At 46.6% G+C, this 15,942-nt stretch overlaps 1 protein-coding gene across 2 annotated transcripts in view; it reads right to left on the bottom strand.

The window, feature by feature from the left end:
* FAM219A (family with sequence similarity 219 member A) overlaps nucleotides 1-15,731 on the bottom strand; it is a 430,729-nt gene extending 414,998 nt beyond the window's left edge. The window contains exon 1 of one of the 2 annotated variants that reach the window (XM_086960280.1): nucleotides 15,545-15,731. In XM_086960280.1, the coding sequence (XP_086816406.1) occupies nucleotides 15,545-15,604 (60 nt within the window). In that variant the 5' untranslated portion in view covers nucleotides 15,605-15,731. The remainder of the gene's footprint in view (nucleotides 1-15,544) is intronic. The other variant, XM_086960278.1, reaches the window with a different exon arrangement.
* Nucleotides 15,732-15,942: the final 211 nt, after the last annotated feature.

Below are 15,942 nucleotides of genomic sequence, written 5' to 3'. Positions count from 1 at the left end.
GGGTTTTTTTTGTTGGAAAGACGATACATCGGTGTTGGGAAGTGGCACTACTGAGCTTCATTATTGCGAATAGGTAAAATACTGACAAATTAGGGACCTAGAATTTACTGGGGGTTTAATATGTACAAACTCCTGAGAAGTTATGCTCCATTAATTCATGGTAAGCTCATGGTCTTATAATGTATGTACAACCAATACATTGTCGAGATATCCTGTCCACAAGTTTTTAACACGAAAATCTCAGAGACACATTATCCAACGCGTGCGTCTTTCTACGATCCACAGAAGTTGTGCTTGAGTTACTGAGGCAGCCGTACCGCTATCGATCACTACAGCATCTGTACTGCAACTGTTTGTTTGAGGTCGAGGATGTGGCTGAATGGCTAAGTTACAGACATTGAAACCAAAAGACTCGTTTTCTAATCCTGGCTTCAGTACGTTGCCAATGATTGTGATTCTGGGGAATCGCGATCATCACTTCTACTGTTTTGTCTCCTTCATCACAAATCGCCTCCATCGCTGAACTATGTAACTATCCTTCTGCTCCCCAAGCATCTTCCAGGTTACTATGTATTTTGTGAATGTTGGACTAAGCCCAGCCTTCTCGATACGCCCCAAAGGCGTGGGCCTGCTCTGTAACGGATCCAACCTTGGAAGTTTAGGACAAAGTTAAAAATAATGTCAGGATTCTGAGTCGTTTTTCGGTTATTTGCTTTTTTATTATTAGGATTTTGGTAACTAAAAAAAATCTATAGAAATAATACTGCCAAAAACTTGCCATAAAATAAGAAAATGGTCCCACAGCACCGTCTGGGGACCACTTTTGTTTTGTGTTTAAACGAGCCCTTAAATGCTGCATTTTGTGTTCTGAAACGTGGTGTTTTAGTGTTTTAATATTCCTTTCACATTAGCACCTAACGGCAAGAATTCGAGCATTTCTGGGAAGCTGATGGGGGATCCCAGAGTTGAGCACAGTGAGATCTAATGGAAGTTAACGACAGTCAGCAACAGAGAGCTCTAGCAACATGAGCATATGAAATATATATATATATATATATATATATATATATATATGTGTGTATATATATAAAATGCAGGATTAGAAACAACTTTTCATAATTAAAAAGAAAACAAAGTAAGAAGTGGACGGTCGAATAAAGAGTGTAGGGGACTACATTAGGTAATAAATTAAGCGAATGAAGTCAAATGAATATCCTAAGGTTTGCAGTTCATCTCAGTACACTATTGTGTGAGACTAAGTCCCGTACATCATGCAGTCCCTGCTGTTTATCTTTGTTACTGTGACTTTATATAAAGCATTTATTCATAGTGCACTGGGATCTATCTATAAGATACCTCCATGTGCAAAATGCCATGCAGGTGTGGTACTAATGCTCTAGGGAGGACCTGCGCCACAGGAGTTTTCCTACAGGTCTGGGTGAGGCCTCAGCAGCACCTCAGCAGCTATTTCTGTGAGACCGTGAGGCAATAAATACCCAGTTTATGCACCTGTAAGTTCTAGTTAAGGATGGAGCTGCATGTTTGCAGCTTTTAACTTTCTGCAGCCTGGCTTTGAACCATGTGTGGCCCAGTCTGGGATGTGCTTCCATGATTTGCTGCACCACTTACAGATTCCCACCTTTAGCTGGTCAATTCCTAATCCAAAAACCTTCTTCTGTGACTTGGTTGGCCTAGAAGTCCTGTGTATAACACACGCGCTAAGGTGTGCTATAGTGCAGTGACCACACCGTACTTACGGTTATCACTGAGAAAGATAATAGAAGCTACATAAAGTAAGTAGCTTTGCTGATCCCGGCGTGGGGAGGCTCTGGTAGTCAAACATTCGTCAAGGATGCACTCCCTCAGATACCTGCGTCGGATCTTACTTAACTATATTTTTCTCAGTGAAAACGGTGTGGTCACTGCACTATAGCACACCTTAGCGTGTGTGCTCACTTGTTCTGCACTTTTTGATTTGGTCCCGACGGAAACCTCAGTACTATTTTGTTGAGGCTTAACAAGTAGACCAGCTACTGGGATAACAGAAGATCATTTGTATCTTCATACATATCTCAACTTAGTTTCTAAACGCACCCCAGAGATTCAGGAATACATTTTTTTTTTAACAATTGGATACTCTGGAGGTACTTTTAATCTGCACTCGCGTTTTTCACTTCACCATTCCCAAACAAAATCCGCTCTGATGTAGTTCAGGCATCATAGCACAGCTGGGAACCCTATGATGAAGCATGCCACCAACTAGGTTGGTGGGTGAGGGTTCTTTTAAAAAACAAAAAGGTTTTCCAACATTCCTGTAAATCACAGCGAGCCACGTTCCCCTAGGTCTGGATCTCTCATTGGGTTGGTCCACTTTGTTGTTTATTCAGTATCTTTCCGAGAGACGGACGTTCAACATATTCCTTACTCTCTTTTTGTTGTTATTTATATTTATTTTCAAATCAGTGATAAAGCCATTCCTTGCAGCTGGATCTGCATCGTTTTGAACAACAACAATATTTTAGGTGGAAGTTCTCACATCAGCCATGTAGGATCATAAATGGTGACATGGCCGATGATTATGAACAAGTACATACTATTAAAATATGACCTGTTCACAAAGGACTTGAATTTCTACCTTTAATTTTGAGATATGAGTAATCAAGAATGGAACTTGCATTCTAACTGTAACAGTGAAATCAAACAATGCTCTGAGAATTTGTATCTTTCTAGCAGTTGAAATCTAATAATTTTCTACATCTTTCTATTCTAATGCCTTGTCCTTTCCCTCCATTTCTATGCCTAAGCAGTCACCCCTGACACTGCTGAGTAGGATAATGGGAGTGGGCAGGAGAAAGACAGAGAGGTAAAGAAAACAGTATTGTGGTAAAGATGAAATGGGGACAAGCAAGGCAGAGATAGAGGTGATGTACAGCAATAGGAGAGATGCATGGTAGGAGAGAGAGAGGGGGATAAGTTAAGTTTGAGAGTAAGTTAGAGAAAGGGAGAATGAAATGAGGAGAACATAGGAGGACCAGGTGCACTGAAGGGTGAGAGAGAAAAATGTAAGGTAGGAAAAAATGTGAGAGAAGTAAAGAGATGCCAGGTTCAGAGAGAGTTCAATGGTGGAAAGAGGTGCCAAAAAAATCAGAGAAGGTACATGTTGGAACTGGCCCTTCTTGCAGGGTCATCCCCAAACTTTTTGCTTCTTCCTCCCTTATTTTTCCTGACCCGTGGCTGTTGGCAATAGGACTCTGCGCACTTTACCACTGCTGACCAGTGCTAAAGTGCATATGCTCTCTATGTAAATTGTTATTCTGATTGGATATACATGTTTGGCATATTTGTATCACCATGAAGTCCCTAGTAGAGTGCACTGGGTGTGCCAGGGCTGGTGATGACAAATGCTACTAGTGGGCCTGCAGCACTGATTGTGCCACCCACAGGAGTAGCTCTAAAAATGGTGTCTCAGGCCTGCCACTGCAGCGCCTATGGGCAGTTTAGAACTGCCATGTCCTCCTGGTCCGTGTCCCCGCTGACCAGGCCTAACCCCTCCCTTTTCGTGCACATCAGTCACCCCTATGGAAGGCCCAAGGTACCCCCCTGGGCAGGGTGCGGTGTATGTGAAAGGTAGAGCATGTACTAGTGCAGGTAACATGCTCTGGTAGTGAATTACAGCCATTTTCGTTATTCACTATTGTAAGGCTATCTTGCTCCATAGGTTAACATGGGGGATGCTGGCTACAGTGGTTAACAGCGTTTCTTCCCATAGGAACAAGATAGGACATAAGTATCTAGTATCCCTGAACTCAGAATTTAATAACGCATCTTTTAGGAAAGGTGGTTTTTAGATCCTGTGTTTGAGAACAGCACTTTTAGAAAGTTTCTGTTCTCTTGTCTGACCCTTCTGTGTGCCTGGGACTGTTTGTGTATTGACTGTCTGGTTTGTGAGTGACAGGGGCTGGGGAATTCCCCCAGAGGCTGGATGAGTCAGCACTAGGCTGAATGAAGCAATTGCTACCTGAGTGGTGGGCGGAGTTAGCACCTGGGCTGAATAGGGCTGTGCCTGCCTGCCACAATGCTGGCTCCACCTCCTGCTGGGCGGCTGAGGACCCTGCCACTCACTCTGAAAGGAAAGATGCAGCCAGCAAAACAAAGTGCTCAGGATCCACCCAGAACTGGTTCAGACCGGGCTCAGGGCCCACATGCACAGAGAGAACAAAGACTTTAGGGGTATAAGTACAGGACCCATGACAACAGAAAATTAGATCATCCTGGAAATCAAGAAGGAACCTCTGCCAAGGAGAAAGCTGACTCTGAAGAAGGAAGACTGTCCTGCTGTTGCTCTGCTGGACTGACCTGCTGTTGCTTTGCTGCCAAGGAGAGGGGAAGGACTTTGCTGTGAGCTGTGTCCCCTGTCTTGAAGGAATCTCCAAGGGCCTGAGAAGAGCTGGCTCCCTGTTTTTGAAGTCCCAGGAACAAAAGGACTTCACCCCCAGTTTCCCTGAACTCTGCTGAGAGAGTTCTGTCCTTCCTAGAGTGCTTGATCCAGTTGTGGGGCCTCGGGAAGTTGAACCTGAGCTGGGAAGCTTGAAACTAAGCTTGAGAGACTTTTGAAGCTGAAAAGTGTCGCATCGCTCGCTTGCGGAGCGCATCCCCGACAGTGCGAGAAGTTTCCCGCCGCTACGAAGGTCGAGATCGGCGCAGCGCCTGACGCCGCTGCCGGAGCCGTCGCATCCTTCGTTTGCGGGACGCACCAGACCGGTGCGGGAGAATCGAACATCGCTGCGAGTGTCGTCGCAGAGCCTGTCGTCGCTGGGTGGGATCGCCGCACCGCTTGCTTGCGGACCGCATCACGTCGCTGCGAGCACCGTCGCAGAACCATCGCATCGAGGAGCTGCGAGAGAGAGGATCACCGCTGGATCGCGCATCGTCGCCCCGGAGATCGTCGCAGCCCCTACGAGATCATCGCATCGTGCCTTTGCGAGAACAGACTTCCTACGGAACCTACGCACCGGAATCTACGCAAGTGGCCTTCCTCCCCATACAGACCGGATTCGTCGCAACACGCCCGCTGCTGCAGCGGGGCTGTCGCATCGCCTCCCCAGGGTCTCAGGAGTAACGCATCGCTTGTTTCCACCGCACCAGCTTCCTGCTTGTGGAACTTTGTTGCATCTAAAAGGTACTGTGAGTAAACGTGACGCAACTGTGAACTTTTCACGCATCTGTGGATTATTTTAACGCAACGTAAAGAACTTTGATTACAACCTGAAGAACTCTTTTGAAACCATATCCTTGAACTGTGTATGTTGGATTTTTGACGTTTTGGTCTTGTGTAGTTTAGAATAAATATCTTTATTTTCCTAAACTGTTGTGGAATCAGTTTGTGGTGTTTTCACTGTGTTACTGTGAGTGTTGGTACAAATACTTAACGCATTGCCTCTGGTTAGCCTAGACTGCTCAGGCCAAGCTACCTTGAGGGCGAGCAGGGGTTATCTGAGAGGGTTATCTCCTTGTCCTGACTAGAAGCAAGGGTCCCTATTTGGACAGTGGTACCTACCTCTGCCAACTAGAGACCCCCAGTTCTAACGTTGGTGGTCAGGCGGTGGGATTTGAACTTGTATTTGTACTTGACCCACAGTAATTGGTGTACATCACTAGTGAGTGCAGACCATTACGCCACCGCATACTACATTTTTTATTTTTGGTTCTATTTTTGATCGTAACCCTGAAAGAATCCAAGCATCATGTCTCAGAATGGTAAACCAGCAAGTGATGTTGCAGAACTGGAGTTTGATATTGAAATGTTAAGCGATTACAAAGTAGGTCAATTCAGGCAGTTCTGCAGGAGCTTTGGATGTCCCATGAAGCGCAGCTCCAGGAAGGAGGAGCTACAGGAGGCCGTAAGGGCCTGGTGGGAGACCAAAAAGGCTGAGGAGACAGATGATGCAGAAGTGGATGAGGATGCACAGAGGGATGGCTTCAGGCCACAGGATCTGCCTGTGTCCGGAGCAGCCTCAAGGGCTGGCAGCAACCATTCAGCTGAAAGTTTTTCCCCAGAGGAGTTGGAGGAAAACCAAAGGGCTAGAGATCATAAATTAGAAATGTTGAGGCTTGAAATGAAGATGAAGCAAATGGAAAGGGCGGTGGAGGAGAGCAAACATGCCCGTGCCCTAGAGGAATTGAAATTGAACTTGGCCCATGAATTAAGAATGAGGAAGCTTGAGCTGGAGCTCAAGAGGCGTGAGGCCATGAGGGCCTCAGCTGAAGAAGAAACATGGGTAGCTCAAGAGGTGAGCTTTGCTGAGTTGGAGGTGGAGTCCAGCTCAGATGTTGGCAGCATGATTTTGATATCTAGTGTGGAAAGAAAGGTACAAGCACCCAGAGATGTGGCGCCTGACTTGAGGGAAGGGGTCGACATACACCAGAGGGTTCAGGTTTATGATGTAGTTCCAGTAGAGTGCAGTGTCCCTGAAGTAGATTGGGGGACTGGCACAGGGGACCATATTCCTAGTGGTGGGAGGGACACCCTACTGACTCTAGATGAGAGGTACAGGGAGAGGGGTTCCCCCATGGTAGAAACCTTGGTGTGTGTGTGTGAAGACCAGCCAGAAGAGTGTGGGTTGTGTGACAGAGGCAGTCAGATACTGTCTTGCCAGTTTCAGGAGAGTGGTGTGGGGTACTTGTGTGAGGCACTGGAGGGTGAGGGCAAAGGGTAGCTTGGTTAACAACTGTGGGGGGCTGTGTGATTCATTTGTTGGAGAGCATATTATAAGTCCCTGTTTTCCAGAGCTATGCCAACACCCGGTGGAGAGTGAGTTCTCTGACCTCAGAGAGCTTGCATTGGAGGCAGACCTCTTGGTGAATTCCAGAGAGTCTGAGGAGGCATTGGGGAGTGATCCCAAAAGGAGTGGCTTAGATATCTTCCAGACCTGTGAGGTGGAAGAGGTTCAGTGTAGCCCGGTTAGGTCCCAGTGTAGTGGGAGGGGTGTAGGGGCTCATGTCCGGTCTCAGTGGAGAAGGAATGAGTGTGGGACGGTGTGTCTCACGGTGCCCGAAACCCAGTCTCAGGGCCTGGAGGGTTCCTTAAGGGAACACCAGGATGGGGACCTAGACTGTACTTGTAGGCCATTTGAGGAGGATCTCCCAGTGTCTGTTGAACGGGAAGTGCCTGTAACCAGGCCTCCATCAGTTCTGGTGTTTGGCAGTGCCGCTCCAGGTGGGAGGGTACAGAGCCCCAAGGAAGAGGAGGACCAGGTGTGGGGAAGCCCACCTCAGCCTCCTGTCCAGCCGCCGGATAAAGGTCCGGGACTGGTGAGTCAGTGCCAGAGTGTCAGACCTGAACTGACAAGAAATAGAGTGGGCTAAGGGTGCCAAGCACCTTGGGCTACTGCCCCCCATCCTCTGATGCCACAGGGGTTTGAGAGCCATGAGAGGCAGGAGGCCTGGGTCTCATCCCTGATCACTGTTGGTGGTCACTGTGGCTTGCTGTTGGTCTGTTGGGACACACCTGTGAGGAAATTAAGGTTAGGTGCTGCACAGGTGGTGTCCACAGGTGAGGTGAAGGGTTCCATATGGATTGGCATGGTGGACCCCGAGAGTATGGATAGAGAGGCACAACTGGGTTTAGGATGGCGTAGAACAGGACTGCCCTGCTTTTTGGGCCAGGTTCCGTGTTCTATCGCCTTAAGCAGGGAATCCCATCGAGGTATCGTTTGGTCTACCCTGGCTTTAGGCTGGAAGGGGGTTGTGTTGGAACTGGCCCTTCTTGCAGGGTCATCCCCAAACTTTTTGCTTCTTCCTCCCTTATTTTTCCTGACCCGTGGCTGTTGGCAATAGGACTCTGCGCACTTTACCACTGCTGACCAGTGCTAAAGTGCATATGCTCTCTATGTAAATTGTTATTCTGATTGGATATACATGTTTGTCATATTTGTATCACCATGAAGTCCCTAGTAGAGTGCACTGGGTGTGCCAGGGCTGGTGATGACAAATGCTACTAGTGGGCCTGCAGCACTGATTGTGCCACCCACAGGAGTAGCTCTAAAAATGGTGTCTCAGGCCTGCCACTGCAGCGCCTATGGGCAGTTTAGAACTGCCATGTCCTCCTGGTCCGCGTCCCCGCTGACCAGGCCTAACCCTTCCCTTTTCGTGCACATCAGTCACCCCTATGGAAGGCCCAAGGTACCCCCCTGGGCAGGGTGCGGTGTATGTGAAAGGTAGAGCATGTACTAGTGCAGGTAACATGCTCTGGTAGTGAATTACAGCCATTTTCGTTATTCACTATTGTAAGGCTATCTTGCTCCATAGGTTAACATGGGGGATGCTGGCTACAGTGGTTAACAGCGTTTCTTCCCATAGGAACAAGATAGGACATAAGTATCTAGTATCCCTGAACTCAGAATTTAATAACGCATCTTTTAGGAAAGGTGGTTTTTAGATCCTGTGTTTGAGAACAGCACTTTTAGAAAGTTTCTGTTCTCTTGTCTGACCCTTCTGTGTGCCTGGGACTGTTTGTGTATTGACTGTCTGGTTTGTGAGTGACAGGGGCTGGGGAATTCCCCCAGAGGCTGGATGAGTCAGCACTAGGCTGAATGAAGCAATTGCTACCTGAGTGGTGGGCGGAGTTAGCACCTGGGCTGAATAGGGCTGTGCCTGCCTGCCACAATGCTGGCTCCACCTCCTGCTGGGCGGCTGAGGACCCTGCCACTCACTCTGAAAGGAAAGATGCAGCCAGCAAAACAAAGTGCTCAGGATCCACCCAGAACTGGTTCAGACCGGGCTCAGGGCCCACATGCACAGAGAGAACAAAGACTTTAGGGGTATAAGTACAGGACCCATGACAACAGAAAATTAGATCATCCTGGAAATCAAGAAGGAACCTCTGCCAAGGAGAAAGCTGACTCTGAAGAAGGAAGACTGTCCTGCTGTTGCTCTGCTGGACTGACCTGCTGTTGCTTTGCTGCCAAGGAGAGGGGAAGGACTTTGCTGTGAGCTGTGTCCCCTGTCTTGAAGGAATCTCCAAGGGCCTGAGAAGAGCTGGCTCCCTGTTTTTGAAGTCCCAGGAACAAAAGGACTTCACCCCCAGTTTCCCTGAACTCTGCTGAGAGAGTTCTGTCCTTCCTAGAGTGCTTGATCCAGTTGTGGGGCCTCGGGAAGTTGAACCTGAGCTGGGAAGCTTGAAACTAAGCTTGAGAGACTTTTGAAGCTGAAAAGTGTCGCATCGCTGCTTGCGGAGCGCATCCCCGACAGTGCGAGAAGTTTCCCGCCGCTACGAAGGTCGAGATCGGCGCAGCGCCTGACGCCGCTGCCGGAGCCGTCGCATCCTTCGTTTGCGGGACGCACCAGACCGGTGCGGGAGAATCGAACATCGCTGCGAGTGTCGTCGCAGAGCCTGTCGTCGCTGGGTGGGATCGCCGCACCGCTTGCTTGCGGACCGCATCACGTCGCAGCAAGCACCGTCGCAGAACCATCGCATCGAGGAGCTGCGAGAGAGAGGATCACCGCTGGATCGCGCATCGTCGCCCCGGAGATCGTCGCAGCCCCTACGAGATCATCGCATCGTGCCTTTGCGAGAACAGACTTCCTACGGAACCTACGCACCGGAATCTACGCAAGTGGCCTTCCTCCCCATACAGACCGGATTCGTCGCAACACGCCCGCTGCTGCAGCGGGGCTGTCGCATCGCCTCCCCAGGGTCTCAGGAGTAACGCATCGCTTGTTTCCACCGCACCAGCTTCCTGCTTGTGGAACTTTGTTGCATCTAAAAGGTACTGTGAGTAAACGTGACGCAACTGTGAACTTTTCACGCATCTGTGGATTATTTTAACGCAACGTAAAGAACTTTGATTACAACCTGAAGAACTCTTTTGAAACCATATCCTTGAACTGTGTATGTTGGATTTTTGACGTTTTGGTCTTGTGTAGTTTAGAATAAATATCTTTATTTTCCTAAACTGTTGTGGAATCAGTTTGTGGTGTTTTCACTGTGTTACTGTGAGTGTTGGTACAAATACTTAACGCATTGCCTCTGGTTAGCCTAGACTGCTCAGGCCAAGCTACCTTGAGGGCGAGCAGGGGTTATCTGAGAGGGTTATCTCCTTGTCCTGACTAGAAGCAAGGGTCCCTATTTGGACAGTGGTACCTACCTCTGCCAACTAGAGACCCCCAGTTCTAACAGTACAGAAAGAAGAGTAGTGAATGAGAGAGGAGGAGATAGTAGGGAGAAGAATGTAGAAATCTAGAAAGAAAAGGAGGTGAAGTAGAAAGACAGGTGTGAGAGAGACAGAAAAGGTAGGTGATATTGATACAGAGATAAAGGGAGGTAGGAAGAGAGAATTATGTGGCATAGAGAGATTAAAAAAAGTGAAGAAAAAGGTAGAGAGAAAAGCGAGTTAGAGATTGAGGGTGGAAATAGAAGCAGAGCTTCAGGGAGCGAGAAGGTAATGATTTAAAGAAATCATGAATATAGGGGTAAAGAAAGGTGTCAAGAAAAAAGTAAGATAGTGATGGAAAATGAGAGAGAGAGATAGATGGATGAGTAGGTGTAAAGGTGAGGCAGCTAAAGAATGGTGAAGTAGATTGAGATATTAAATAATGAGAGTGGTATGTTGGATAGAGAGCGTGAGACCGAAGTGGTGATGCGAAACAAGAAACAAACCAAGAGAGGAAAATATTTTTTTATTTCATTGCCTCGACTAACTCTGGGTGTGAGGGTTAAATTAGGGAATACAGATCCTTCACACTAAGCTTCTTTTAAACAGGTATGCCAAGCTGCAAAATTAAAAAAACATTTCTATGTACATCAGAATTAAGGCAGGACTTCTGCCTGCCTCGATCACTTTACCAGGGGCCTAAAGAACGGGGAGGGTCCTGGGAAACTGCCCACTTTGCCCTCGTCTTAAAACGGCTCAGCTCTCTGGACATTCACTGGCCATAATATCTTGGTGCTTGGAAATATCAGTAGCACAGGAACAAATCCAACAGACTTCTAGGCGGAGAGTAGGCGGGAGCATGGGGAATCACAAGGCAGACATGAAATGGTGCAACAAGCGCAGGTTGTAAAAGCTTTCCTTTGTCAAAAAGGATTTAAGACGCATTTGCTGCACTCCTCGATAATTCACAAATACTTTACTTATACAGATATGGTGTAAGCAGTGTAAAATCTAAGCATTACAATAAACAGATGTTACTATTAACCAACATAGAAGTACTCAAATTATTGTTTTCTGAAGGATGAGAAGTTGAAAAGACCTTTCTGGAATTTGAACTTTTGGTCTTCGGGTCATACAGGGAGGCCAGCAGTGAACGTTTAACTCACTGTGCCATTTTATTAGCTTACCCCTGGACTTTTTCTAGTGCATTTGTACAAACTTAAATAACATAACTGTTGTTTTTTAAAACATGTTAACTTCAAACTGCCAAAAAAGTCCAAGCCTAATTATATCAGCCCTGCATAACATGCCAGCTAAATCGAGGAATAACTCTTTCTTAGCCCACCCACCCAGAAAGGTACTTGCTCCCGACAATGCTAATTTTACTTCTCACATAAAATAGCTGAGGGCATCCTCTTACACTCAGGAGTATCACACGGCATTTGTACAGTGTTTTGGTTCACAATGAATGTAGGTTTCTATTAATTTCCACTACACAAAAGACTGCACCCTTGGCATTTACACATAACAGGTTACCTCTCAACTTTGAAACATCTCAACATCGTTTTGTTTTGATCCAACATGATTGATGCCGCTGACCCAACAAGACTGATGGTGCTCTTGAAATTACCAGGAGCCACCAACCCTTACTCAAATATAGATTGTTTGGGTGCCTTAAGACTGAGTGCTCGCTCTTAACTGATATCTCTAATTTAGCAAACTCATGCAGAAGAGGCAGGATTTTACAGATTGGGGCTAGAGCTAAAGCAAAGGTTTTATGTGGCCTACAAGAGATGAGCGCACAAGGCGAGTGGACTTCAGATAAGATTACAATCATTTACACAATCACTCATCCAAAAGTAGGACATTTAATATGTTCTCCCACCCTTCCACAGCCAGTCAAAACCTTAAAATGAGTGCAGCAGATTTCAGACTACTTCTCTGACCCTATAAATCATTCAATGTAGAAATTTGTTTACGTTAAATACCATCACATTGGAAAAATATCACTACAGGATGTCCAAAGCTAGTCCGGAAGATGGTGGGATAGATTTATTATTGATTTTACGGATCTACAGATAAGATACATCATAATGGATATATTTACATTGTGAGTGGTTAGCCAGAAAACGTGGCCTGGATAAGACTGCTGTGGGCATACTTTAGGTACCCATTACCTCTACATCCTTTGTCCTCGTCCTAGTTATTACTAATGAGTAATGTCCAATCAGAGGCAGAAAACAAAACAGGAATCATATATTCTGCTTTTGATAGACTTTCAATGTCCGGAAACTGAAAATGCACCCTAGTTATTAGATGCACCGTGATGATTTCAGTACATATTGCAAAAGACGGTTAGCTCAATCATAGCACCCCCTTCTCCAGTGCTGTACAAGAGCCAATCCATCAAATGTAAATCAACGCCACTGAGGCAATTAATCACTTCACTGATGTTGGAAATGACGTGCGCGCACTATGGATACCGTGCAGTCTCGGACAGTGCCATCGCAAAGCATTAATTATCTGGAGATCATTTCTGAGACCTGAGGCAAAGAAGAAATGAGAATAATAACCTTGCTGCGATACAGCGCACTGATGATAGGTTATTCAGCTTGGCACTGAACTAGCTTCATGTCTCTGCTAAGACCTCTTAAAAAGGGGTGCGGTTTGATTTGCCAGGACCCGTCTGAATTCTCTCTCTAAATTATATGAGGGTGACCAAACCGCTGAATAGTGTTATTCATTATAACTAAATGTAAAGAAAACACATATAGGCGCACTAAAATATCTCAAGTTAAATGTAGCCATATGCACGTCATTTTATATGAAGTGACAGCATGTGTAAAAATATACACACATATACACACACACGCACGCACTTACGGAATATACATGCAGATTTGCAGAATGTCGTATGCTATTTTAACACTGATTGTGTGGGGGTCATGACTCACGCTAGGTGAAGCACTGAGTTGGTTAAGATGCCCATCTCTCAACCATTTGGATAAACAGCACAACACTTAGGCTATACTAAGAAAATACCTGAAATGTAACCTTTGCACTGCAATGATAAACGAGTGAAAACACGAATATTATTAGTACGCTTGTATCAAATAACAAGCATTATTGGGCCACATTTAAAATCACTGGCTTGGCATAAACATACATAGACATTCCGATATACAACACTGCACACACGTGCGCATAAAGGAGAATGTGGTGTGCATTATACATTTAATTCAAAATAGCCTGGTTTCAAATAGCAATGTAAACAACTACAATAAATATAGCAATGTAAACAACTACAATAAAGCCTCTTCCGGACGTCAAAATAAAACTGCGTCATTTATAAATGTAAATTAAACGATCACTTAAAAGGCCACACTTGGCGATAAAATCACAATGTGCAATCGTTGCTTTTATCGAGCCGGGCAGACCTTTGCTGTGTCGTGCTCTAGCTACGGCCTCCTTCACTGGGAGGTTTTGCTGGGTTCAGATTTCTCCACACAGCAGGAGGGGTGGAGATTACATCATTCACTGACTGGGCAACAAAACAGGAATTCCCGTTTACGAAAAAAAAACTCATAGCTTCCAGCTCTGCAGCAAAGCTAGAGGTGGTTAAACCAGCAAGATTCATATAAGGAAAATATGAAGATAAAAGTGGTAGGGACAGAACGCGACGCCAACACACGAAATCGAAATTAGTGAGAAAATGGGTGAAAGTAACAGTTCCAATTTCTATAGTGGAGATAGCCACATCTTTCAACAACTCCCCCTGGGTGCTCCAAGCTCTTGCAGAAATCCGAGCCAGAGTACAACGACCTAAAATGCACACTAACAGCCCAGGTGTAAATGCCCTGGCCACAGAGCAAACAATGTCACGTCAAAATAACACCCCTTGTATAAAACAGGAGGACAGTAGGACACGTAAAACCAACGCGAGCTCTGTGCGGAACATGAGGAGATGGCGAATGGACTATGGGGCAAAAACAAGGTCAAAAAGTGTAGGTGTTAAATGTAATCGGGAGAATGTGAGGAACTGGACAAGTAAGAGGCGCCACACACCAAATAAACACCTGCATGGAACAAATAGATGCATCATAAGAAGCGTCAAAAAACAAATGAACACCTGCATGGAACAAATAAATGTACCTTGTGGCTTCACACATCAAATGAATATATGGAGGGAACAAGTAGATGCATCATAAGAGGCGTCACATACCAAATGACACCTGCATGGAACACGCAGATGAAAGAATGGATGGATAGATGAATGAATAAATGGCCAATTTATAAAGCGCAAATACCCAAGGGCGTCAGGGCGCTAAAAACCCAAGGGTGCCATGGCGCCATAAATGAGTAGGCCCACTAAGATACATGTTCCCAATAATAGTGTCTTGCTATGGCAGTGCCCAAGATCCAAATATTCGGATACGTTAATATGAACAGGGATATGTGAAACGTGTAGGAGGTGCATACTTTGTAGGAGGAGTCAATTGAATAGTTGGCAATCATTTTTCGGGTTGTACACAGAGGAAGGTAATCCAGGGATAGGTCGAAGCCTGGGGCGCAAAAATAAGAATGGGTCGGTGGTGTGCAAGCAGTAAGAACAAGGAAGTGTGACAGGCTTTAAGCAAGCATGCTGAGGTGTGCAAAGAGCAGGTCGAAATGAGGATGGTGACCACACCAGGGAAGGTGTGCAACGGAGGCGAGGCTACAAGGGAACTAAGAATAAGGAGATGCGCAGGAATCAGAGATGGCTGGGGAATTACACAGCGATTAAGCCGAAAGGAGGGGCGAAGAAGAACATGAAAGTGCAGAAGAAACATGTGGTAATGTGAAGGTGAAGAAAAGGCAAGGAAAAGAAGAAGTCGTAAGAGATAGTGTGAAGGTGAAGAAGAGACACTGGATGATGGTAAAATAAAGAAAATGCAACGAGTATGGTAAGGCACAGGTTAGGCAGGAGGGAAACGGGAGGGTGTAAAAGATTGCTTGGAGGTGGGCGATGGGGAGTGTATAACATAACATGGATGTGTACAGGGGGATGGATGTTGTGTTCAGTGAAGCGAAAGGAAAGGGTGTGTGCGCAGAGACATAGGTGCAAACATTTGGAGGTGGTCCAGGGAAGGGAAAAATCAGCACTATAAATACCATACGTCACTGAAAGGAGTGTATGTTGATGAAAAAAATCACTGCCACCGACACTTGAGCCGTGACACAGAAGCACCGTGCGCCTTTGCCTTTCTGCAGCAGTGAGTGTCTGCTAGAAGTAACGGGAGCAAGGATACCTCCGCCCCTCCTCCCGAAGACAGGTGCACAAGCCCCAGGGGACGACCGGTCCGGGGGGCCAGCGATGGGCCCGGGGGGAGACCCCTCCACACGCACGCCCTTACCAGAGGCTGCATCTCGGCGTGCACCGTTGGCACCTGGAACCGGTCTATCTCCTCCATCATGTCTGCGACGGAGGCGGCTGTCCGGGGAGCGGCAGTGGCTCGGCCGGGCGGGGAGGATGCTTGCTGAGGATGCTGCTGCTGCTGCTTGCCGAGGATGCCTCCGCCTCCTCCGATTGGTGCGGCTCCGCCTGCCCTGTTGTTCTCAGCCTCCTCCTCCTGCCGGCAGAAGCCGTGACTCGACAACTACACTTCCGGGTCCTGCATCAATTATTCATGAACTGGGAGGAGCGTGGAATCAATATGCAATAAGGTCCACGAATAAGACGTGAGGCTCCTTTCTATGTCTATGCTCTTAGGAAAGGAGGACATAGCAAGTCGGACCCGTAGTCCGTAGCAAG

This window comes from Lissotriton vulgaris, chromosome 3_1, assembly GCF_964263255.1.
Source record: "Lissotriton vulgaris chromosome 3_1, aLisVul1.2, whole genome shotgun sequence".
Taxonomy (NCBI): Eukaryota; Metazoa; Chordata; class Amphibia; order Caudata; family Salamandridae; genus Lissotriton; species Lissotriton vulgaris.
This window is presented reverse-complemented; position numbering and strand designations above follow the sequence as displayed.